The sequence below is a fragment of the Eublepharis macularius genome, chromosome 5 (genome assembly GCF_028583425.1).
Source record: "Eublepharis macularius isolate TG4126 chromosome 5, MPM_Emac_v1.0, whole genome shotgun sequence".
Classification (NCBI taxonomy): domain Eukaryota; kingdom Metazoa; phylum Chordata; class Lepidosauria; order Squamata; family Eublepharidae; genus Eublepharis; species Eublepharis macularius.
In genome coordinates, this window is record NC_072794.1 from 132247470 (window position 1) to 132271037 (window position 23568).

At 44.7% G+C, this 23568-nt stretch overlaps 1 protein-coding gene across 1 annotated transcript in view; it reads left to right on the forward strand.

The window, feature by feature from the left end:
- Positions 1-23568, forward strand: part of SOGA1 (suppressor of glucose, autophagy associated 1) — a 105140-nt gene that overhangs the window by 25342 nt on the left and 56230 nt on the right. Inside the window, exons 2-3 of the mRNA XM_054979207.1 lie at positions 3352-3576; positions 16745-16903. Of these exons, the coding sequence (XP_054835182.1) occupies positions 3379-3576; positions 16745-16903 (357 nt within the window). The 5' untranslated portion in view covers positions 3352-3378. The remainder of the gene's footprint in view (positions 1-3351; positions 3577-16744; positions 16904-23568) is intronic.

Here is a 23568-nt window from a genome sequence, read left to right on the forward strand (position 1 = left end):
GGTTTCACAGCCCATCAATACAGGACGTGACATTTCTGAAGGTATATAAAAGGGCTTGTCTCATTTCTTTGTTGCCCTGTTTTCTCTGCCTTGCTGAGTCCATATATATAATTCTTTGGGCTGGTTTTCCTAGATGAAGTAAGAACAACTTTGTGGCAATTTGACTGCAACTTTGGAAGCGTGCCTACTAGAGAAAGCACTGTTACTACACTCTCTTGTATGCCACTGCCTCTTGGATGTACTTTGGCTCATTTTCATGGCCTGGCAGAGCAAGATGACTGTATATAATATATGATCATTTAAGCTGCTGTCAGTGGTATTTATGCCTCGTTCCCTCTTTGTGCTCTACTTCTGCTGGTGTTCCTGGGTTCCACAGGGACTCTCTACTATACATTTGCACACCACCTTGTTGTGTGTGTGTGGGTGGGGAGGCACTGTCTTCTCTGCAGGAGAAATACATCACAGTAATTTTAGCACTTCTTCAAAGTACATGACTGGCGGTAGGCTTGCCACCTGTTCGTTGTTTAGTATTAAAATGCAGTGTTCTTTTTTTGAAATTAATAATTTTGTCTTTGTCTTGGCCATTGATGCAGTACACAGCACACACAGTGACAGGAGTGGCTTCTTCACACAGGCAGTACGTCATTTACCTGTGGTCTCACAGTGGGTTCCTTACTGAAGAGTTCTTTAGGTGACAACCCGAACTGGCATTCTGTTGCCTTTCTCCTGCTGTGCAGTAACCTGAGCAGTCTTTTAACCTAGCTTTGCATGTGTGGTATATACAGTGCTTCTGAACTCCTGGGACCAATTCGCTTATATTGGCATTCTCCGGTTGTACTCTGGTACTGGGTGGATTGAGACCCTGATGTATGGGATTTTTCCTGATCTTTTTCTGTAAGTGGCTGATTTGTAGATGTTAATCTCATATATTGTTTGTTGCTCATGTGTAGTTCTGAAAGTTGGTGAAGAGTCCGGAATTACAATGGGAAAGTTAGCATTGTCCTTGAAATGTATTTGGGGTTCTGGCGGGCTAAGGGGTACATTGATAACTTACATTTATTGGAAGTAGGATTTGGGAAATCCTAAATTTTCATTGGAAGCTGAAGACTTGCATACATAATGGGATTCTAGTAGTGGAATATTACTCCAGCACTTTTCTCCTGTAGGAGTGCATCAGAGACCAGGTACAGGCTGTAGTCTGGATAGTGGAAGGGATAAGTATTTGTAATTTCATTCTCCAATGAAATTCCAACTCTGTTTTTTATTATGCCCTATTTTGAAGAACAGCTCTTTGTGTATTTCCATCTTGTTCTATTTACACTGGCTCCCTGTTTGCTCCCAGACTAAATTCAAGGTGCTGGTATTGATCTTTAAAACCCTGTATGGTTTGGGACCAGCATACCTTAAGGACCGCCTTCTCCCATGTGAACCTACCCATCCATTCTCATCATTTTTGGAGGGCCTGCTTCTAGTACCCCCGCCATATGAGGTTAGACTGGTAGCAACCTGAGAAAGTGCGGTACCAACACTTTGGAACTCATTCCCCAGGGAGATTTCATCTTACCTTTCTCAAGCATTGTCTTTTGCCAGTGGGAGAAGAATTTTTTGTTTTGTTTGGCATACCCCCAATAATGGTTAATGGCCCTCCATAGTTTTGTTGTAGTAGGGTTGCCAGTCCCCTACTGGGAGCGGGAGAGCCCCCACTCCCATCCTCCACCCTTGCTTACCTGGCCGGTGGAGGAGGAATGCGCCTCCCAGGGGCGCCCTCCTGGGTGGTGCTGCGCCTTTCCTGGGAGCCCAATCTAGCCCAAACCAGGCTGCTGTGGAGCATGGCAGCGCTCTTGTGCTCCGCAGCAGCCCAATTCGGGCTGAATTGGCCCAAATCTGGCTTGATTCTGGCCCAATCCAGCCTGATTCAGGCCCAGTCCGGCCTGATTCAGCTCCCTGTGGAGCACAGGAACATTCCCAGGGTGGTTGCAGCCTGTGCGATGATGTCACTTCTGGGAAGTGATGTCATCACATGGACCAGGAGCACACGTGGGCTGGGAGCGCATGTGCATGCACGAGGAAGAAGGGAGAAATGTACATGCCGGATCCCCTACCTCCCACTGGGAGGACAAGGAGATCTGGCAACCTTATATTGTAGCATGATGTTTTCTTGGCAGACTTTTTATGGGGCGGTTTGCCATTGCCTTCCCCACTGTTGTTGAGTTATTTGATATATTATTTTAAATGATGTTTCAATGCTTCGATGTTTTAATATTTTAATGTTCTCCACCTTGGGGATACTATTTTCTTGGAAAGGTGGCATAAAAATGTTTTAAATCATATACTAATAGACAAGTGGCCCTGATCTGTGGATAGGGGCCACTTGGAACCCTTAAAAATACATTCGGTTTTTTAAAAAAAAGCATTTTCTGGACAGATACAGAAAAGGCCCTTATCTCTTTCTTCAGTGGCAGCATTGAAGTCCTAGTGGGGTAGGAGGAGAGGTATGTGTGAAGAGGTGGCTCCCTGGAATCTCCCCATTTCTCTCTGGCCCACCAACACAGGAAGCTATTTTGCAGATGAATTTAGATCTTTAAAAATTGCTGCAAGGCCCTGATCCACCATGCCGTATGGTCCATCTGGATTGCCTCCTACTTCCAAAAGATCTTTCCCCTTTGCCTCCATCAAATACTCTTCCTCTTTGCCGCCACCTCCCCTTTGGAGGGGGGTGCAAAAGGCAATGGTGTTTGGAGAGAAGGTGGCAGAGCAGAAGGATCTCTGCAAGGGAAGGGGCTGGAAGTCCAGCATGGCTCCTTGGAATCCCCCCTTTCAATTTTTGCGGAGGTCCTGCATGTAAATAAATATTTATTTACTGTCAATAATAGGAGGCTACATCCCCTATTAGCTATCTTCCTTTTCCTGCAACCATTTCTTCTGATGACTTTTGCATTTGTGAGGGCAAAAGAGGAAGAACCTTCTACCTGTAATTGGGATAGGGAGTGGAGTGTGTTTATCTGAAAGTGTCTCAAGCATAAAGAGTCTCTCCTCTCAGGTCTAGAATACATCAAAATTATTTTGAGTCAGGAGTCACAAGGATGTTACCTACCTTCCTAGATGTCCTTACTGCCCCTCTTACTGTTGCTCCTTTCCCAGTTGATACACTTTGTAGCAGAAGAGTTTGTGAAAGAAAAAGGGGGTGAAAGATGGGTGGAATGATTTAAAAGTAATGACAAAGTACACATCTTGACGGGAGACCTTGAGCCTATGTGGAATGCCCACATTAAATACACTAGGTTAGAAGCTGTGGTTTTGTGACATCTGCATTATCCATCTCTTGACTATTGTGTCTGTTTTTCCCCTCAGGATGAGATTGAGGAACTACGTGCTGAAATGCTGGAGATGAGAGATGTCTACATGGAGGAAGATGTCTACCAACTACAGGAGCTCCGGCAACAGCTGGACCAAGCCAGTAAGACTTGCCGCATCTTGCAGTACCGTCTGCGTAAGGCAGAACGACGCAGTCTTCGTGTGGCACAGACTGGCCAAGTGGATGGAGAGCTCATCCACGGCCTTGAACAAGATGTCAAAGTAAGTCTGCAGTTATAAGTTGTCTTATTTCACAAGAGAGGAGTTATTTGAAAGGGCCAGGGCTTTTTTTCAGCGGGAACGCAGTGGGACAGAGAGCAGAACCACAAGTGACAAAAGGCACAGATTGGACACTTGTCAGCTTCCCTCAAGTTTTGATGGGAAATGTAGGCAGTTTGGCGGAATGTTGGACAAGTGACAGTTGAAAAGTCCATTGGACAGCAGTCAGAGAGCGAAGCTGCGAGACCAGGATGCCTACATTTCCCATCAAAACTTGAGGGAAGCAGACAAGTGTCCAATCTGTGCCTTTTGTCACTTGTGGTTCTGCTCAGAGTTCCAGAACCTCTTGAAAATGGTCACGTGGCTAGTGGCCCCACCCCCTGATCTCCAGACAGAAGGGAGTTTAGAATCTAAACTCCCCTCTGTCCGGAGATCAGGGGGCGGGGACACCAGCCATGTGACCATTTTCTCCGGGGGGCAACCCACTGAGTTCCACTACCTTTTTCCCGAAAAGAAAAACCCTGGAAAGGGCTAAGTATCAGAAGCTGCTTTGTCTTGTACCAGTTCATTGGTGCACATAGTTCATTAATGCTAACAGCAGGGATTAGTCCTGAGATTATCTGCATGTAAATGTAAAGGCATGGTGTGATTGTTAAGTTTCAGCACAATTTTTGTAGGAATAAGTTATGTCAGACCAATGGGATCTATCTCTCCGCCCCCGCCCCCCCTCTTTTTTTGATAGAGTTACTAGTTTGGTGGTTCAGTAATATGCAGTGGATGTAGTCTATTTGGATTTTAGTAAAGATTTTGACATGGTGCCCCTGCCCCATGATGTTCTTAGTGAGAATTTGGAGAAGTGTGACCCTATAACTGTTAGGTGGATGATGGCCTGGTTAAGAGACCATTCTCAAAGGTGATAGTGGTTCCCATCAGCCTGGAGGGAGGTGAGGGAGGTGACAGGTGGGGTGCCTCAGGGTTCTGTCATGTGCCCAATGCTGCTTAAAATCATTAAAAATTATTTAGATGAGGGAGAACAGAATGTGCTCATCAAGTTTGTGAATGATTCTAAACTGGGGTGGGGTAGTTAATACATTGGGGGATAGAAATAAGATGCAGCTGGACTTGGATAGGATGCAGGATTGGGCACAAGCAAATAAAATGAAGTTCAATAGAGACAAGTGGGAAATGTTGCACTTGGGTAATGAAAATCAGTTGTATAAATATCAGACGGGTGAAACATGGCTGGGCGGTACCACCTATGAGAAGGATTTAGACGTTCTAGTGGCACATAAGCTTAATATGAGCCAGCAGTGTGATGTGGTGGTAAAAAAAGGCGAATGGGATTTTAGGTTGCTTTAGCAGAAGTGTAGTGTTGAGCTCACATAAGGTTTTGGTGCTGCTTTACACTGCTTTGATTTTGCCTCACTTGGCGTATTGTGTTCAGTTTTGGGCACCACAGTTTAGGAAAGATGTTGATACGTCAGAAGGGGTCCAGCATAGCATGACAAAGCTAGTGAGGGACTTGGAGACCGTGTCCTATGAGGAGAGGATGAAGGAGTTGGAAATCTCTAGGCTGGAGAAGAGACACTAGGTTGGAGAAGAGATGATTGCTACCATCTACAGGTAAAGGATTGTCCTGTGGAGGATAGGACAGATATGTTCTCTGTTGTGTTGGATAAAGGACTGGGACTAAGAGATATAAATTACAGCGAAGGACAAGACATTTAAGGCAGAATTTCCTGGTAAGTGCTATGTGTTTGACACTGGAACAGTCTCTCTTATGAGGTGGTGGATTCTTCATCACTGGAGGTTTTTAGCCATTGATTGGATACCTGTTTGTTGGGGATATTATAGTTGTCGTTCCTATGTCAGTAGGGGTCCGGCTAGTGACCCTGCTGGTCTCTTCCAGAATAAATAAATAAAATCCTGTGCTGTTACTGAGCTGTGGTACTTGGGTCAGGTCCTGTATGTTTCACAGTTTTATCATCTTACTACACAGTCACAGAATTTGGTATGAGATACAAAATTCAGCATCCTGAGACATTTAACACTTAAAACAATTCTAATCCTCGATGGCTGTGAACTTCGTAGAAAATTGCTGATTTGGCTCATGATATGTTAGATTGTTATCTAGTTCTTTACTGTTTTTAGTGGTTTTTAATATTTTTTACTGTTTCTGTTGATCTTGTTATAAGCCACTTTGAGTAAAATGTATGGAGAAACTACTAGTTAAGTGAATTCTCAGAATACTGGGTGGGCAGGGAAGAGCTGGCGTGCAAAGCCGTGTAAGGCTCTTTCCTTATCCTCATAACTAACTCAAGCAAAATAAAACATGCAAAATGTACATAAATGTTACTAATAATGCTCATGAGATCCAAGATTTGAACATTTGTTGGTGCAGAGCTTGAGTTTCTTTAACTTAATTTTCTTTGTTTCGTTTATGAGTATGGAGTAAACACAATCCAATAAAAGTTCTTTCTGATTCAAACCTTGCTGTGGCAAAATAGCTGGAATTTAGTCTGCTTGAAATGCTGTTGGAGAGTAGAATTCCTTCATCTCCTGATTTCTAGCTAGTGTCTGGTGTAATTTTGAACTGGCCAATCCTGGGGTTTCTGGGGAGGGGCTGTGTGTCAGCTGGTTTCACATTGCAGTCTCTGGTCTCAAGTTGCAGGTTCTTAGCTTCTTCCTTTGCCTAGGAGAAGCGCTTCGGTGTTCTCAGAACAGTCTTGCATTTTGATCTCTAAAGAGCTTTAGAGTGGTGGTTTACTCTCACAACAGCCTTGTGAACATAGGCGAGGCTGAGAAAGAGTGACTTTAGCATCTAGTGTAGGGAGGTTTTATCCCTTTCTGATCCCAGCATCACTGTGACAGCTGATGTTTGCATCGCACCTTACAGCTGCTATGTTGCTGAGTCCATCCTTTTGTTCTTGATCTAGCTAGTGGTAGCATCCTTCAGTTACAGCTGGTCTTCTGCTTCTCCCTCCCTTTAACTTCCTTTGTTCCTTGTTCCAGTCTGGAGTCTTTTTCCACTGCATGGCCTTTAGGCTTCACAGGGAAGGGCTAGTTATAAGGGATCTGCTTTCTTGTCAGTTCATTTTACAGACCTGGAGCTAAGCAGCTGACCAGAGAGGCCCAGCCCCTCTCTTGAGCTGCTGGAAGAGCCATAGCATGATGATTGTACAGGCCAGCTGGGTGGGTAGCTCCAGCGTGGCGCTTTCTTGGCATTGCGGGCAACACAGCCCATTAGAGGAATGCATCCTCTCTTGCTGCCTCCCAGGCCTATTGCTGTTGTCTCTTGGCTATAGCTCCCTTAGCTAATGGCTTAAGTATTCAACAGGGACAGAAGTACAAGCAGCTGGGTGGAATAAAGCAAGAAAAGAGAGGCAGAGGAATGATAAAACCTTGGCAGGGTGGCTGGGCAAGAGGGGAAAATAAAGACAAATTAGGCTGCTTAGGTGAGGCAAGCTTAGGTGCTACACTACATACGCATCACCAGGGATTCCTTCTCACATGAATAAAAATGTGGGGCTATTTAGCTCCAGAGCTTTAGCTCTTTGAACTTTCCCCAACAGTGACTTTCATAAACATCCTCCTGCACAAATTACAGTGCCTAGAATTGATGATTTCCAAACAGTTGATGAGATCCTTTCCAGATTTCTTGTTCTCCACTTTCTGGTTAATGAAGAATCTGCAGATTCATCAACAGTGCTGTTGATACCACCGACCTCTCGACAGGAACTTTTTGCATGGATTGGATCTCCTCCAGAGCAGGTGGTATTCAGGCCTAATTACATGTTATGTAGAGGATCTGTGATTGCATCTGTGCATCATGTAATTTGAACTTAAAGAGTGGCTGTGGGAGGTTCAGCATGCATTTGGGTTTTGTTTTTTTAAGATTTTTTTTTATTAGAGTAAAAATAAAAGTCAAATCGGCTCTTCTATCAAATGTCCATCTTTTGAATCATCTGATACCACATTTCAGTATTTTTTACAGATTGCGTTTTTAAATAGGCAGTTGATCTTATTACACAAAACAAGTCTTTTAACATATTAATCCATTCCCCTTTGTTTGGAGGATTAGTTTTCTTCCAGTATTTTTCAAAGACAATACGAGTGGGGGCGCTGACATATAAAACTAACTTCTACAAACCATACAGAATTTTAAGAATAAAATTTAACACCACAAATGCAGGGATGTAAGGGATTCTGAACCCAACAGCATCTAAAATACTTGAAATTATTATCTTGCAATAGTTTCTTGCCCAAGGACATTCCCACCAAAGATGAAAAAAAAGAAGCGTTGCCTATTCCACAGGGCCAACAATTACCAGATATATTGTAAATCTTAGCTAATCTGCTTGGTGACATATGCCATTGATTGATCATTTTAACTACATTTTCCCTTAGGGAAAAGTGTATGGTGAACATTGACCCTTTCCCAAATATAAACATCCACTTCAGGACTAATTTCATAGCCTAAATCTTTTTGCCATCTCCCTCTCTTTTTAGCACTTTTCTTTTTTTGATTATACACTGATTAATTACCAAGGAGCTGTGATGGGCATTCCATCCTTTCAATGTCTGCTCCTTTTTACATTTAAACTATACAATGTGAAATCCAGTAATGGGCCCAAATTTGGCCATTATTCTAGGTGGCACAGTTATCCTACTTTTAATGTATGGACTCTAGTACATTCTGTCATGCTTGTGTTTTTTATATGCTCTGAACACTCACCGTGGGAGAAAGTCCAGTTCATTTGCAGGCATTGTGAGGATTTGTCATGCGCTTGTATGTTTCATGGTGCTCCAGGGTGGGAAAATATATAGAACTCTGATTCTTTCTGGATAAGGACAAGCCTTATAACGGAATAGACTTTTCAACCCTATGTATGTGGTCCCTGGATTTTTCTGGGTGATGGAGACAGAAAATGAAGGAATGGGATTTTGAGGTAGTTTGTGATTTGTAGTTGAACAGCACAAGAGACGTTTGCCATTCCTTTATCAAATTAACTGTTAGGATATTTTAAAAAGCTGTTGCTATGTTTTCTAGTCTGTCCATTTGGAGAAGGATGAAGAATCAATGCCCAGCACAGCAGCCTTCCCATAGTTTTTTGCACAGACAGCCTTTCTGCTTGCATTTGTCCTACCTCACTAACAGTAGCTGCAGCAGCCCCTCTGCTTGCAGTGACAGGGCACTGTTTATGTTGCTGCCGAGTGCTTTTGCACTGTGGCACATGGGAAGCTGAGCAGAGTCTGAGTCTGAGCCAAGCAGAGGCCTTTACACAAAGGAGAGGGTCTGCTGCCAAGTGCCCTAGGCACCAGCATATGGCTGATCCTGGAAACGAAGACTGTCACTAGTGATTGATGGTCTCCACCCTAGCATCCAGTGCTAACTGCTCTATAATTAACAGGATATGCTTGCATGGCTGCTTAAAAGCAGAGATAGCCTCCACCACCCACGTCTTTGAGATCTTTTAAAAAGCATTACCGAGATGTACTGGATTGGTGTCAGAAGTCCTGATCTGCATCCTCTGCTGCTTTCTCCAGAGATACAATGCTGCCCGTAGTTTAGATACTGCTGATACGTGAAAATTCTAGATCTAGCCACCATGGTGTGTGCGTGTGTGTGCAAACTGTTGGCCTTTGTATATCAGGAAGTGACAAACCTGAAGGATGTCACAGGGGGTTTCAGCCAGTGCACTGCTCAACTGTGGCCAAAAGAAGGAACTGCACAGAAGTCAACCACATTGATAAGGAAGGCTCTTTATGCAGATGGCAGGTGGTTTTATTTATTTATATTTATTTATGTCATTTATAGTTCACCCTCCTCACTGAGTCTCAGTGCATTATGTAGATTAGTACAGTCAATTTCATGGACATGAGGGCTTTTTTTCTGGATAAAGAAGTGGGGGAACTCTCACCCGGGGCAATCCTGGGAGGAGGTGGTACCCTTGTCACTATATATGTGCGTGCTGTGTGTGCACACACTCCCAGGATTGTGCGATAAGTTTGCATGATGACATCACTTCTGGGAAGTGACATCATCATGCAGGTTGTGGCCGCCCCGGGAGCACTCCTGTGCTCCACGGGCCCCCCAATTTGGCCTGGATCAGGCCAAATTCAGCCTGGATCGGGCCTGAATCGAGCACTCCCCCACCTGGCAGCAGCCCGATCCTGGCTGTTCAGGCCTGATCCTGGCAGTTTAGGGGCCAAAACAGGCTCGAAACAGCGGCACAATCTTGGTCGTTTCAGGCCCAATCCTGGCCATTTAGGACCCAAATTGGACTAAAATGGGCCTGAAACTGCCAGAATCGGGCACGAAACAGCCTGGAATGGGCTGCTGCCACATGGGAGAGCGCTCCCCTGACAGCAGCAGCCTGATCCTGGCCATTTAGGGCCTAAATTGGGCTAAAAGGGCCAGAAGCCGCCAGGGTTGGGCCCAGAATGGCCTGGAATAGGCTGCTGCCACATAGGAGAACACTCCCTGCCCAGCAGCAGCCTGATTCTGATAGTTTTGGGCCTGATCCTGGCCATTTTAGGCCCATTTTGACCATTTTAGGCCCTTTTGGGCCCCAAATGGCCAAAACAGTCCCCAAACGGCCAGGATTGGGCCCAAAACAGCCAGGATTGGGCCTCTGCCAGGTGGGAGAGTATTCCCCCACCTGGCAGTGGCCTGTTCCAGGCAAATTCGGGTCCGATCCTGGCTGTTTTGGGCCTGTTTCAGCCGAAACAGCCAGGAGCAAGGAGAGCAGTTTTGAGAACTGCCGGAACATTGTTCCGGAGCGTTCTGACAGAAAAAATGCCCATTTCAATAAACAATGCCATAGGGCATATAAATATGAATTTGCAAAGATATAACATCAGCAGAAACCCAATAAAGAGTTGAATAAATGCTGGAAGAGCATAAGCAATTCTAAGACTATTTTCAACAATCTAGAACTACCCAGAAGGATCATACTTAAAGCAACAAATAGTACATGGTAGCACATAATAGTGATGTCTACAGTCCCAGTCCCTCTCTCTTTAGTGAAGCATCTTTTTGTGACCAACTCCTTACAGTGCAACCTCCTTATCTAAGTTAAAAAAGCCCTCTTGAACAACTCAGTTTTCTCTCATTTGCGGAAAGCAGGAGAGGAGGGGTTTTACTGACTTCATCAGGTGGGCCATTCTGTAAGGTGGGTGTGACCACAGAGAAAGCACATGTACAGGCAGCTGTTGATTTTGCCCATGTGCAGGGGGGTACCTGCAGGAGGCCTTGATCAGATGAGTGAAGCTAACATGGATGAACATAGGGAGAGAGGTGGTCCCATAGGTATGCCAAATACGCTGCATGCAAGCAAAGGTAGAATACTGTCGTCCATTTACCTACTTGTAATAGAGATTAACAGTCCAGTACATACTGGATCCAGTTCATACTCAGAAGCAGTTTATTTTTCACTCTGCAAATATGGCAACATTGGCTGGCCCCAGGCTGCCAGTTAACACCCAAATCTGAATCTGAAGAACCCCGACAGCAACTGATGAAAGACAGTGGTCATTCAAACTCATTCACCTCTTCAGGAGCTATGCAGCACAATCTTCTTGCTTTCTCCTGATTGGCAGATTATTTCTAGGATTTTTCTTGCTTACAGATGCTTATGATAGGTTCAGCTCAGGTGTTTTTAAAGTTGTTTCACCAGAATTCAGAGTATCCTGATGATATGCTTTGGAGATAAGCACAACCAAATCGACAGTCTTGATACCATAGGAAGTTTTATGGGGGAAATTTCAGTTTGTTTTCCCACACTTTTATAGATTTTAACAGAAGAGTGTCCAAAGCATTTGACAAGCTGCTTCTGCTGGTGATTGTTTTGTTAGCTGCCTTGAGTCTAAGGAAAGAAGGTGTGGTATAAATATTTAAATAAATAAAATATACAAGGCCCTACGGGTAAGAAAATATTTTCAGGAGTCATAAATGTTGTTAGCTGCTGGGAAGTCAAATATGGGTGCTCAAATAGTATTGGTTAAGAAGGCAAAACAGAAGCTTCTGGCTCCAGTTTCAGCTGAGTTATGGACACTGAGTAGTCTCAGAAAAACTGTCCCCTTCCCCAGATTTATAATCTAGGTCTAATTATTTTGGCTTACCTAGTTTTGTAAGGATTACTGAGAGAACATATGAAATGTTGGAGCATTTAGAGCAAGTCTGTATAACTCGTGACCCACTAAAATTCAGCTCACCAGTCATGTATGGAGCCCAGCAAAGGATGGATAAGTCCTGGTTTGTTGTCTGTCTTGGGCTGCAAAAAACATTTAAGCTGCTAAACACCTGATATGGCTGGTGGGCTAAGGTTGGTGAGGTGCCCTAGAGTGTAAGTCAGTGGTCAGAAAACATTTATTTATGTATTTATTAATTTGTTTACATAATTTATAATTTGCCTTTCTCACTGAGACTTAAGGTAGATTGAACAGTGTGAGTCAGAACAGTCCATTTGAAAGACATTTCAATAAACAATGTAATTAGGATATATAAATGCAAATATGCAGAGATTTAAAATGAGCAAGAATCCAGTAGAGTTGACGAAATGCTAAAACAGTGCACAAGCAATTCTAAGACTGACATATTCAACAACATAGAAACTGTCAAGTAGGATCATACTTACAGAAACAGACAGCACGTAGTAGTAAAGTCTATAGTCCCTATCCTTTTACTTATGCATCTCTTTTGAGACCACTTCCTTACAGTACAGCCTAAGTATCTAGCTAAATGGCAAAGGATAGCTTTTTCATTCAGGAAGTTATGGCATGTGAATTTCTCCAGGTTTTGCTTTATGGCAGGACTCGTTAACCTTTCCAAATCTGGGACCCATTGAGACTGGGGTCTGCTGAGTTACACCAGAGTCAAGTAATAGGAAGAAGGGGAAAGAGAGCTATGAGATCACCAGTGCCAGGTCTAGGATCAGATAAAGAGAGCTGGGGACAGAAAATCTAAGTCAAGCACTAGGTGTTACTGTAATGAGGAACAAGCCAAAGATCAGGTCCATGAAAGAATCCTCTCCACCATGCGTTGACTTTGCCTTGTGGTCCTGCCGTTCTTCTCAGCGTGCCTGCAGACAGAGGCAGGAGGCACAATGCTTTTGGCTTTTGTAGATGTGAACTAGTAGTATCTCCTTCCAAAAGGCAGCAGTAAATGGCAGTTCTATATGCAGCTTATAACCCAAGTGGGTGGGGAGAGCTACAGGACTCATCTCAGGGTAATCATTTTGAAGGCTGCTGCTTTCAAGTATTATGATTTACTCAAACTATTATTGAGAAGGGAAACAATACAACCCACTTCTCATTTTCAGGCTTCTTTTGGTTGACTCTCTACAAGGTGTTGGCTTCTAGGAACTGGGCATATCACTCCAGCTCTCCTTTGAGTTCTGCCAGTCTAACATGACATGAACAGCAATGGCTTGATTTGGTATACTGAGGTTTTGTATTTATGTACCCTACACTTTAGATACTTTTCTGGACTTCCGGTAGATTAAATATTTTTATTAGCTCCTCCATGGTGTCGGCACAGCTAGTTGCTAACTTGTGAGGTATAGAGTTGGTTCTGTTCTTGAATGTGAACACAGATGCCACTATTTGTTATAAGGATATGGAAATAAGGTTGCATTGGAAAAAACTTTCTGGATTCAGAAATACAGCATTTTATTTTGCTCCTTTACCCTTCTGTTTTAATTTATACGGGTCACGGGATTCACGGCATGGGCTGGTTCTCTTCTAAGCTGGATGTGATGTGATAGCTCCCACACGTTTTTCAGGCTGCATTCCTCTCCTCTCCTCTTTCCCTCAAGTCCCTAGCAGCTGTCTGCTGGTTTTCTTATCATGCACTTTGATCAAGTAGTTTGCTTGCAGAAACAGGAAATAAACAACGGAGGTTTTTTCCTTCTTGGTGTTCATGTGAGATCTCCCAAGGTATGCCCATTCCACGATAGTCGCTGTGCTACCACTTGCTTCTCTGCTAGCTCAGTTGTCAGTATCCATAGTCACTACACAACTGGGAATTTGCCTAAATAATTGTAAAAGGTGAGGCAAAGGGCACCCCTTCCTCCATATCATCAGCTGCTTAGTGGGAAATTGCATATCTTTTCCTCTGTAACCCACAGAACAGCATCCCGTCTTCTCCAGTCTGACTTGTCAATCATGATTGTTTTACTGTACTATGTTGCTGCCCTTTGACCTTCACATCTGTTGTGTTGTAAAATCCGTGCCAATGTACTGCCCTGCATGTTTTAGCTGAAGACTTTACGCCAGGCATATTAGGCATCCCACCGTGTTTATGTAAGGGTGCCACTATTTTATTTATTTATTTATTTATTTTATTGGCAACTTTCTCAGTTGGAATCACAGTGCTGAGGGCCTTTCATGTAGCTATTTAAGATTTATATTAGTCCTACCTCCTCCATTCTCATGGTATGGCAAAAGATTATTGTTAGACTAATGTCCTCTTTTCAAACAGGGAGCCTTTCTCTCTTATGACTGGTCATACAGACAGAGCCATTTGCTAGTGAATGTTTGTGAACATAAATTTCATCCAGAATTATCACGCTGCTTATAGTTTTCTTGTGTGCATGGATGGGATAAGGTAGTTTCATAGTTTTAAGGTAGTCTGTAGTAGAAGAGCAAGAATCAAGGCCAGTAGCAGGGAGCTTTGACTCTTGAAAGCTTATGCCCTGAAACTCTTGTTGGTCTTTAAGGTGCTACTGGAATCAAATAATAATGTTAAGGGAATGCTTACGTTTTTACTGTAGTCTCTGTTTTTGATACTTTAATCTGACAACCTGCTGTAGAGCATTGGGAATCTCAAACCTAGGACTCTGGAAGCCAAAGTACAACTCCACAGGCGAGTAGCAATCCTGAAGGGAACCACAACACCATTCCACAAGTGGCCACTTTGGGAACTGCAGCCTAGTCCAGCCCCACAGAAGCAGGTGGCTAAGATACACATTACATTTTACACAACTGAGCTACTGGGACTTCCAGCACACTGTAACTGCAAATCCCTGGTGGCAACTCCTGTGTAAAAGTGCAGTAGGGGCCCAATTCAGATCTGGACAGTGGTGTAGGAGAAGAGGAGCTTCTGCTTCCGCTCCTCCCCGCCCCCCCCCCACTGTTTGCACATGCAGCCTCCTGACAGGGAAAAAAATTTCTCCCAGGCCATTTTGGCTCCAGAAAACAGCACGGGAGGAAGGAAAGAGCCCCTTTTCTCCTTGCGCCACCATCCAGATCTGAATCAGGCCCCTGAAGTGCTTCTGAATGGATTTGCTACTGGAATTTGCAGCTCCAGTATGGCTACAAGATCCTGTGGCAAACTTTGATCCTGGCAACCAATGAAAGGGGCTAGCTCTGGACTTCCTGTACATTGGGCTGTGGACTTTTGCCTGCCTTGACCATGCCTCCTGCCTCTTTCCCCATTGCTTGCTTTTTGAACTCTTCTGACACTGTTTCCTGCCTTTGGCATAGCCCTTTCAGGTAGCTGGTCTAATTGGAAACAGTACCAGCTGACCCTGACACAGCCGTAATCTAAGCAGAGTCCCGAGGGTTGAGTAGTAGGAGATGCAGTCCAGACTTTCAACTTCATGTTATTTTTTTCCATCCATCTGGGGGCTTTGATACTGTGCTTTTTCTTCCCAATGTGGTCTGAGTTCTCTGCTTATATCTTAGCTATGCAACCTGACTCCAGCTGTTTGAGTATTAGTGTCAAGGCCTCTTGGGGTCTCTTCTACCCAAGTTAGAGAACTTGGGAGGGGGGTTATACTCATAGTTATAATCATGGGTTCTTTGGCTAGTGCTGCTGAAATCTCTAGATCGTCTATTGCCCCATTGATGACAGCATCTGTGAAGAGCAAGATTTGAGTACAGTAGCACCTCAAAGGCCAACAAGATTTCCAGGGTATAAGCTTTTGAGAGTCAAGGCTCCCTTCATCAGATATCCATAATTTGGGGGGCGGGGGGCGTGCAGGGTCTGATAAAAGGAGAGCACCTGTAGCTTTAACCAAATGCCCTCAGCGGTTGTTGCTATGTAACTGTAACAGTTTAGCTAGCATTCTGGGCTTGGTTTCTGTTAGTAAAAGGCAGGGGTGGAGGCAGGCCCCTTTCCTGGGCTGCTTTGGCCTTTGAGGGAAGGCTCATTGGGGCCAGGCCCAGAAGCAACAACCAGACTACTTAATACTGCATGACTTGCATAGCTCCCCCCCCCCGCAGTGTAATGCAGTGGTTAGAGTTTCAGAGTAGGCTTTGGAAGACCCTGGTTCGAATCACAAGTCTGCTGTGGAAGTAAAGAAATATAGGTGAAAATAGGTTCCTTGTACTTCATATATTTCTAAAGCCTTCTGATGTACATATCTGAAACTTGTTCATGCATTTGGTAAAGCTGCCTTGCATGAGACGGTTACTCCCCCCCCCCCTTTGTCTAGCAGAGCTGGCATTCAGAGCACCACTGAAGTTTTGTTTTGCATAAATGTAAAAGAATAATGCTTCCTTAACATCTACTGAAGATCAAGGGCAACTTTGTGTGTTACAAAGAAGCAGCAATAGAGGATATGCAATTGATTTGAACTTCTCTTCATCCTTTTGGATATTATGTAAACATGGAGAGATGTGAGTACTTTCATTGCAGGGCACAGCTTATGCACGCTCGCACATGAATTCTTCAGACATTATCCTAAAGCATGACTCACTTCAACTTCCTTTTTCGCTGCTTTCTGAGTAATATAGGAAGCCCCCAGTGTTTGCAAGACAGATGTATGAGGAAGAGCCCACTGGAATTTGTAAAATTTATCTCTGACAATTTTTCACTCCTTTGACCTACATGGTTGTGTCAATGCAAGTCTAAAGGATTTGTAAAAATGAAATTCGGGAAAGCTGATTGGTTACTACTACATAAAGCTTAGGTCCTGTTTGAACTATTGAATGTTAACATGCATTTTTGGAAGAAAACCCTTCCAAGAAGATTAGAGATGCTATTTTTGTGCCAGTGCTTGCGCCTGAGATTGTCAAGCATTTTGAAGCAGAGTCAGGAAATGGTCCTGGATCTAAAATGCAGAATTTAATGCCGAGTGTTGGTACTTTTGCAAAATGATAGTTGATTGAGCTATTTGCACCCTTAGGGCCTTCATGCATTTTTATTTTTTTGCTGGATCTCCAGGTGGCCAAAGATGTCTCTGTCCGGCTGCATAATGAACTGGAGGCTGTGGAGAAAAAGCGGATTAAGCTGGAGGAGGAGAATGAGGACCTGCGGCAGCGGCTTGTTGAGAGTGAGCTGGCTAAGCAGGTGCTGCAGAATGAGATGGACAAACTGCGGGAGGTAGGTGCACCCTTTGAGGTACTTGTTTGTTCTGCATGTATCCTGGCGTATCGTCCCAGAGACTCTCATCCCCTGTCCCTGGTGGCTCTCCTGGCCTCTCAGGTCCCCTAGGAGCCTCTTAGAGCTCTGGTCGTTTGTTTGAAGCACCCCGGCTTCCTGGGTTCTTTGTGTACCTCCTTGGCAAGCAACACTGGACGCAAATTGGTAAAATATATTATTGGAGTTTACTAAAGAAAGAACATAGGAGCGTATGCGAGGCAGAAACCGCTCATAAAAGCATTTAGGCAAGGCAGAAGACAAGTAACAACTTGCTAATCTAAATATGTTCTTACTGGCTAAAATACTACTTGCTAACTGACTAAGCATTCTCTGAGTTGGTTCCAAAGCTGGTTGTTCTTACCAAAGTCCATCCATGCCAGCTTACTCTAGGCATCCTGGAGGCATGGAGCTAGAAGCTCTTTTCACATTGCAGGTAGTTAGCAATGGCTACAAGGCAGCAAGCTGGTCAAGACTGGTAGAGGTAATGGTAATGGTATAGTAAATTGCCTAGAAACAAAGAGGCTTCTTGAAATCTGGAGGGGGCATCAGCCCACTCAAGGAACCAATCAGGGCTTGTTTCTTAATTAGGTTTCACAGCCCTGCGAAAGTTTAGGGAGTATGGCTAGAGCTGAGATCATCACCAAGCACTGGTCTTCCCAAGGCCACTCTCTCAGGAGAAGAAAGCAGCCCAGATACAGTTAATTAACAGAGCCTGTGCCTTTCCCAGTAAACAGGCCTAGTGAGATTTCTTCCAAGATACGAAGCCTGAACCAAAGTTTTACTCTGCATTAGGTGGAACAAGGCCTGCTCCTTACACCTGGTTTTCTTTCAAGGAGCTTAGAGCTATGTTCTGGCCGTGAATTAAAAGCCTGGGTAAAAAAGGTATGATTTGGCCTAATGCCTGAAAGACTGTAAAATAGGGACCAGATGAGCCTTAGGGGGGTGGGGGAGGGTGTTCCAAAGGCAAGGTGCCACCACAGAAAAGGCCCTGTCTCTAGTTGCCATTTGCCTCAACTCAAAAGACTGAGGCACAAAAAGCAGGTGTTGAGAGGCAGATCTTAACTAGTGGGTGGGATAGTATGGGAAGAGCCTTCAATTTCCATCGTTCAGGGCTGTTTCATGTTTGTCAGCTTAATGTTCTTCTGGTGTCATAGTGTTGTTCGGATATAATATTATACTGGATTTAAGCTCCATAAAGTGCCAGACTGGCAGTGTGACAGGAAATAGTCTGAACTTGCTGAACCCATTACAAGCTAGAGTTGCCAGCTTTGGGTTAGGAAATTCCTGGAAATTTGGGGTGGAGCCTGAGGAGGGGAGGGTTTGCTGAAGGGAAGGACCTCAGCAGGTATAAAGCCATAGAGGTTGAAACAGCAATTTTCTGCAGGTTAACTGATCTCTGTAGTCTGGAGCTTGCTTGTTCATGTATGCCATGCAGGCATACATGGGATTGCGCACGTGCAGGCCTGCCAATACGGCAAGGTTTTAAGATAAAATCTGCTGGGGGGGGGGCGCTCGCCTACCTGGTGCGCACGCACAGCTTTCTCGCTTAACTGGGAGGCAGCACCCCCTTACCCTCAGTTCGTTCTTTTCCGCCAACCAGGAAGCTTCATATCTTGATCCGCTTCGTTCTGAAAGTGAGAGAGATAAGTTGTCGATATGGCTGAGAAGGCCTTATTTAAACATTGTACTACTTGTGCCACCAAGATGACCAGAACGGACGGACACTCAGTTTGTCTGGAGTGTTTAAGGGAAGGGCATAATGTCCAGACTTGCATGCATTGCAAAAAAAATCACCCCTAAAGCATGAGCCAAGAGGGCCATAAAGCTGAAAGTGCTACTCTGGGAGAGAACCATGAAACCCTCAGATATCACTAAGATATTGATCCATTCAGCTGCTAGCAGTGATCAGACAACCACGCCAGCCTTTGCCTCCAGAACAGCTTCTCTGACTCGGAGCCAATGTCCATCAAGCCATTTGGCTGTCTCGGTTTCAACTGCTTCAGATCCGACTCAAAGCTTGCACCGCCCACTTGAGACCCAGCGCCTCACAGAGGTTCCTTGGAGCGGGCACCTGCCTTCAAAGTCACCCTTGAGATCAGAGCCAGTGCTTGCTCCAACATTGAACCCCAAAAAGAAGCGAGTGGAGCCAACCACAACCTCATCAGCTTCGGATCCGATGGAATTGGCTCCGAAGAGCTCAGTGCCAAGAGCAATTCAGAGAAGCTCGGATCTGAAAGGCTCAACTCTGAAGGATTCAACACCAAGATCAGATCCGGCAGGCTCGGATCTGAAGGACTCGGATCTGAAGATCAACAACCAGACCAGATCTACACTGGAGGGTGTTAGCCAGAGGACTTCGAAGGTCCTTGAGCCTCCGAGGAAGAAGTTGAAGACCAAGACAAAACTTAAGGAGAGATGCACAGAACAGTCCGAGATCATCATTATAGACGAGCCTTGGACCCCTTCTCTTTGCTCCAGATCTCCCTCCTACCACTCCTTGGCTGAGGAGGGTGAAATTGAGGAGGAATATACTTCTGAGCTACCCTTGATGGGAGACTATGAGGACAGCCACCAGTGCTGCTCACATGATTGCTGTGATTGGCCACAGCAGACCCCATTTTCCAGACACCCTCTGGATCTGGTTGGACATTATAGCGGCCACTCTGTGATATCGACCCTAAAGGGTTTCACTCAACAAGAAGTAACAGGGATGCATTATGAGCATCCTCATTCATCGATCTCCCACCAACCCTCAGAACAGGAGAGGAACCCCAGCCCTGCTCCTGATCCTTTACCAGATGAAGCTGTAATGGGAACTGGCCAAGTTTCTCCTACAGACGATTATCGCCTCTACACGGAGTAGATGGGCAGGATGGCTCGCGCTCTTGACATTGAGATATCTGCAGTGGACCCAAAACCTAAAGACAAGGTCCTACAATATCTGTACTCTGGTACTGCCACTAATGTAGACTTCCCTATTATTGAGGGATTTGTGGAGCTCATGAACTCCATTTGTGGGAAGCCAGCCTCGACTCATGCTACCACCAAGAAGTCTGAAGGACTGTATAAGACTAGGGAGGACATCTGTCATTTCCTATTTAGTCATCCTCCGCATCATCTCTGGTGATGGAGGAGATGCAAACAAGACAGAGCTCTCACACCTCCCCTACAAGGAGAGAAGAAAGCTGGACACTCTGGGTAGAAAATTGTATTCCTCTTCAAGAGTCAGCAAGATATAGAGAGACATCCCAAACATAATTCTGGTAACACCTTATTGCCCCAGACAACCTTGGTTCCAACACTTACTACACCTATCCAAAGGTTTGCTTTTTCATTTCGGATCGGAGCCAGACTTACTCAGTCACATGGGGGTATGGTATCATGACCTACCCAGACTGAAACTAACAGCATGGCTCATAATACAACAGGGTGACTCTCTAATAGAGTAGCAGAGGTCATCCTCAACTCTATACAAGAAAACGCCAGAAAGTCATACGGCTTTAAGTGGGACAGATTTACCAGATGGGCTAGAGAGAAAGAGTTAGATCCCTTTGAATGCCATTAGTCACAAGTCCTAGAATTCTTATTGATGCTCAAAGATGAAGGCTTATCCAATTCATCAGTTAAGCTCTATCTAGCAGCCATTTTGGCCTTTCATTGGTTTCCTCCCACCACATCTCTTAAGTCGTTTCTTAGAGGCTTAGAAAAACTCTTTCCACCAGTGAAGGAAAATTGTACCTCAATGGTCCTTGTAGTTAGTTTTGACCAGGCTGATGCTTCCACTGTTTGAGCCACTAGTGAGTAGTTCGTTGAAATATCTAGCCTTGAAAGTTTCCTTTTTAATGGCTATTACATCCACTAGATGGATGAGTGAATTAGCTGCTCTAAGATCGGACCCTCCCTTTCTTAAGATACATCCGGGTAAGGTGGTATCATGCCCTTGTACTAGATTTAGACTTAAAGGTTGCAAGTACTTTTCATTTATCCCAGGACATAGTACTCCTGGTGTTTTTCCCTTCACCATCCGATAACTTAGAAAAGGCATTGCACACACTTGATGTAAGAAGGGCAATATTATTTTACTTAAATCATACGTCGCCCTTTAGAGAGGACAAACAACTATTCGTATGTTATGCAGGGCCCAGTAAAGGGAAAGCAATGACAGCTCAATCTATAGCCAGATGGGTTACATTAACAATCAAGGAATGCTATATATTAGCACACTTACCTTGTCCCGTGGAAGTGAAGGCACATTCAGCGAGATCTCAGGCTTCTTCGGCTGCATGGTGGAGGGGAGTTATCATTTGTGACATCTGCAGTGCAGTGACTTGGTCGTTTTCGGACACCTTCATGAGACATTATGCTCTGGATGTGATGGAGAGAAAAGAATCAGCAGTAGGACAAGCTGTACTCCACTCACTCTTCCAATGAGAGCACACCTGCCTCCAGGGTAAGAAGCTTGTTAGTCTCCCATGTGGGACTGTACAGAAGATGGACAATGAAAACAGAGTTGCACTTACCATAACTGCTGTTCATTGACGTTTCTGTGCAGGCACACATACCCTCCCTCCTGCCCCACTGTGCCTGTTCAATATTTACCCTATGCCAGTGACTCAGGAGAACTGAGGGTAAGGGGCACTGCCTCCTAGTGGCATGTTGGGCGGGAAATGCGCACTGGGTAGGCATGTGCACTGGGTAGGCAAGCGCCTCCTAGTGAATTTTAGCTTAAAACTTTGCCGTATTGGTAAGCCTATGTGTGCGCAGTCCCATGTGTCCTGCACAGAAGACATCAATGTAGTCAACTGTACAGTCAACTGTAGTCAACTGTAAGTGCACCTCTGTTTTATTCTGGGAGATATCCAGGCCCCACCTGGAGTTTGGCATCCCTAATTAAAGGAAAGGTGGCGGGGCAGGTTTGTTCAGCAGGGGCACCTTAGAGGATTATCTTGAGAGACAAATAGGCTCATGGTGTTGACAGGATTGCCAAAACAGTTGAGCTGTAGAACAAGACTGTGTGAGAGGCCAGAGTGGTCAGGCTAAAAGAAATCTGGTGTCCAGTTGCCATCACAGCAGGAATGCAGTCTTGGCAGCATGGAATTATCCTCATTGGAGCTGGGCCAGGCAACCCTCCTTACTACCCTGATTCTTGTAAAGAGTAAAAGTCCCTGCCAGCTTTTCCAGCTTAAAGATGACAGGTTCCGGTACTATCACTTCTCTGAGAAACCCTGTCCTTGCAGAACAGTATTTCATTGCTATCCTGTTGAGGTACTGATTCTGTATTGGGTCATGCAGCAACGAGGACTCTACCATGCTGTTCTGGCGAGGCTGCCTGCCTGCCTGGCCAGCCCTTCTTCATAATGCAGTTTAACCTTTTGCTTGACAAGCAGCATTACTGGGTGTGGTGCTGTACAGGACACCTGGGTGCCACTGATACATTTTGCCCTCTGCCCAAGGCTGTCAGGTTTGTTTGCATATGGAGAGTTCTTTTGTTCCTAATCACATGGTGAGTGGCTAAGAATTAGGGCTGGCTCATGCAGTTGAATTCCACCATGCAGTCATATGCATGTAGCATGTGAAGAAAGACTTGTGTGTAAAGGGACTGTTTGCATGGCAGGCTGGAAAAGGGCAGCGGTGATGCCCATTCTTAGGGCTTTCATGCTAATTTTTTTCCCCCAGGCAGTTGTATTACCTACAAAAGCACATGGAGAAATTTTGGCTATTGAGAACAGAATGTGTAACCCTTTTTTTGTGAAGTCTGTGTCAAATTTCGGTGCAAAATAGCCACACAGGCAGCTTTAGCTCCCTCCGCTCTTCCTGTCCTTGGTGGATAGGACTGGTCATTTTTGTCCTTTGTTGTTGCTCTCTAGACAGTGCATACTGCTTATCCACAGCACAGGCAGTTCTAATGGGCATGAGATTGGTTTCTGAGCAGCCTGAAAGCATGAACTGAATAGTAAATAAATAGGGAAGCAGCGGCTGTTGGTGGGGGGTTGGGAAGTGGAAAGAAAGACAGAGTTGTCCTGTGGTCAGCATGCTAGATTGAAGTCACATGACGTGTACAAGGAGAGGTGTTGCATACAGATGAATGCAGTATTTACAATTTATTTTTACTCAGTGTGTTCAGTGTAGCATGCTGGACTATCATATGTTGTTTCCCTCTTCCTCTCTTCCCACCTTGGCTGACTGGTTTGTGGAAAGTCTGTTCTGATAACCAATTAAAATGAGAATGGTAGCCTCCAGAAATGATTTCCATACTTTGTTGCAGGGTTTTTGAATGTGAACATGACAGTGTTGTTACACTGAAGGATAGTACACAGTCTTGGAAGCAAAGCCTCTTATTTCTACAGATGTGTTGCCTGGAAAAGAGAAGTACCAGACGGAAAGAGGAGGACCCATCAGTGCAGAGACCTGTGCAATGTCTTGCACCTCCTTTAAGTCAGATAGAGAAAAATAATGCTCCATAGGGCTGTTGGGCTTTCTCAGGAGTGTTCTGTTCAGATGCAAACTTCTTAGCAATTTAAATAGCCCGGAAGAGGAGAGACTTGCTCCTGTGGCCTGCTAGAGGAGACCTGGACATCACACACCAGTTGAATCACTTGTATTCTAGACTGAATGTTCTGCAGTGC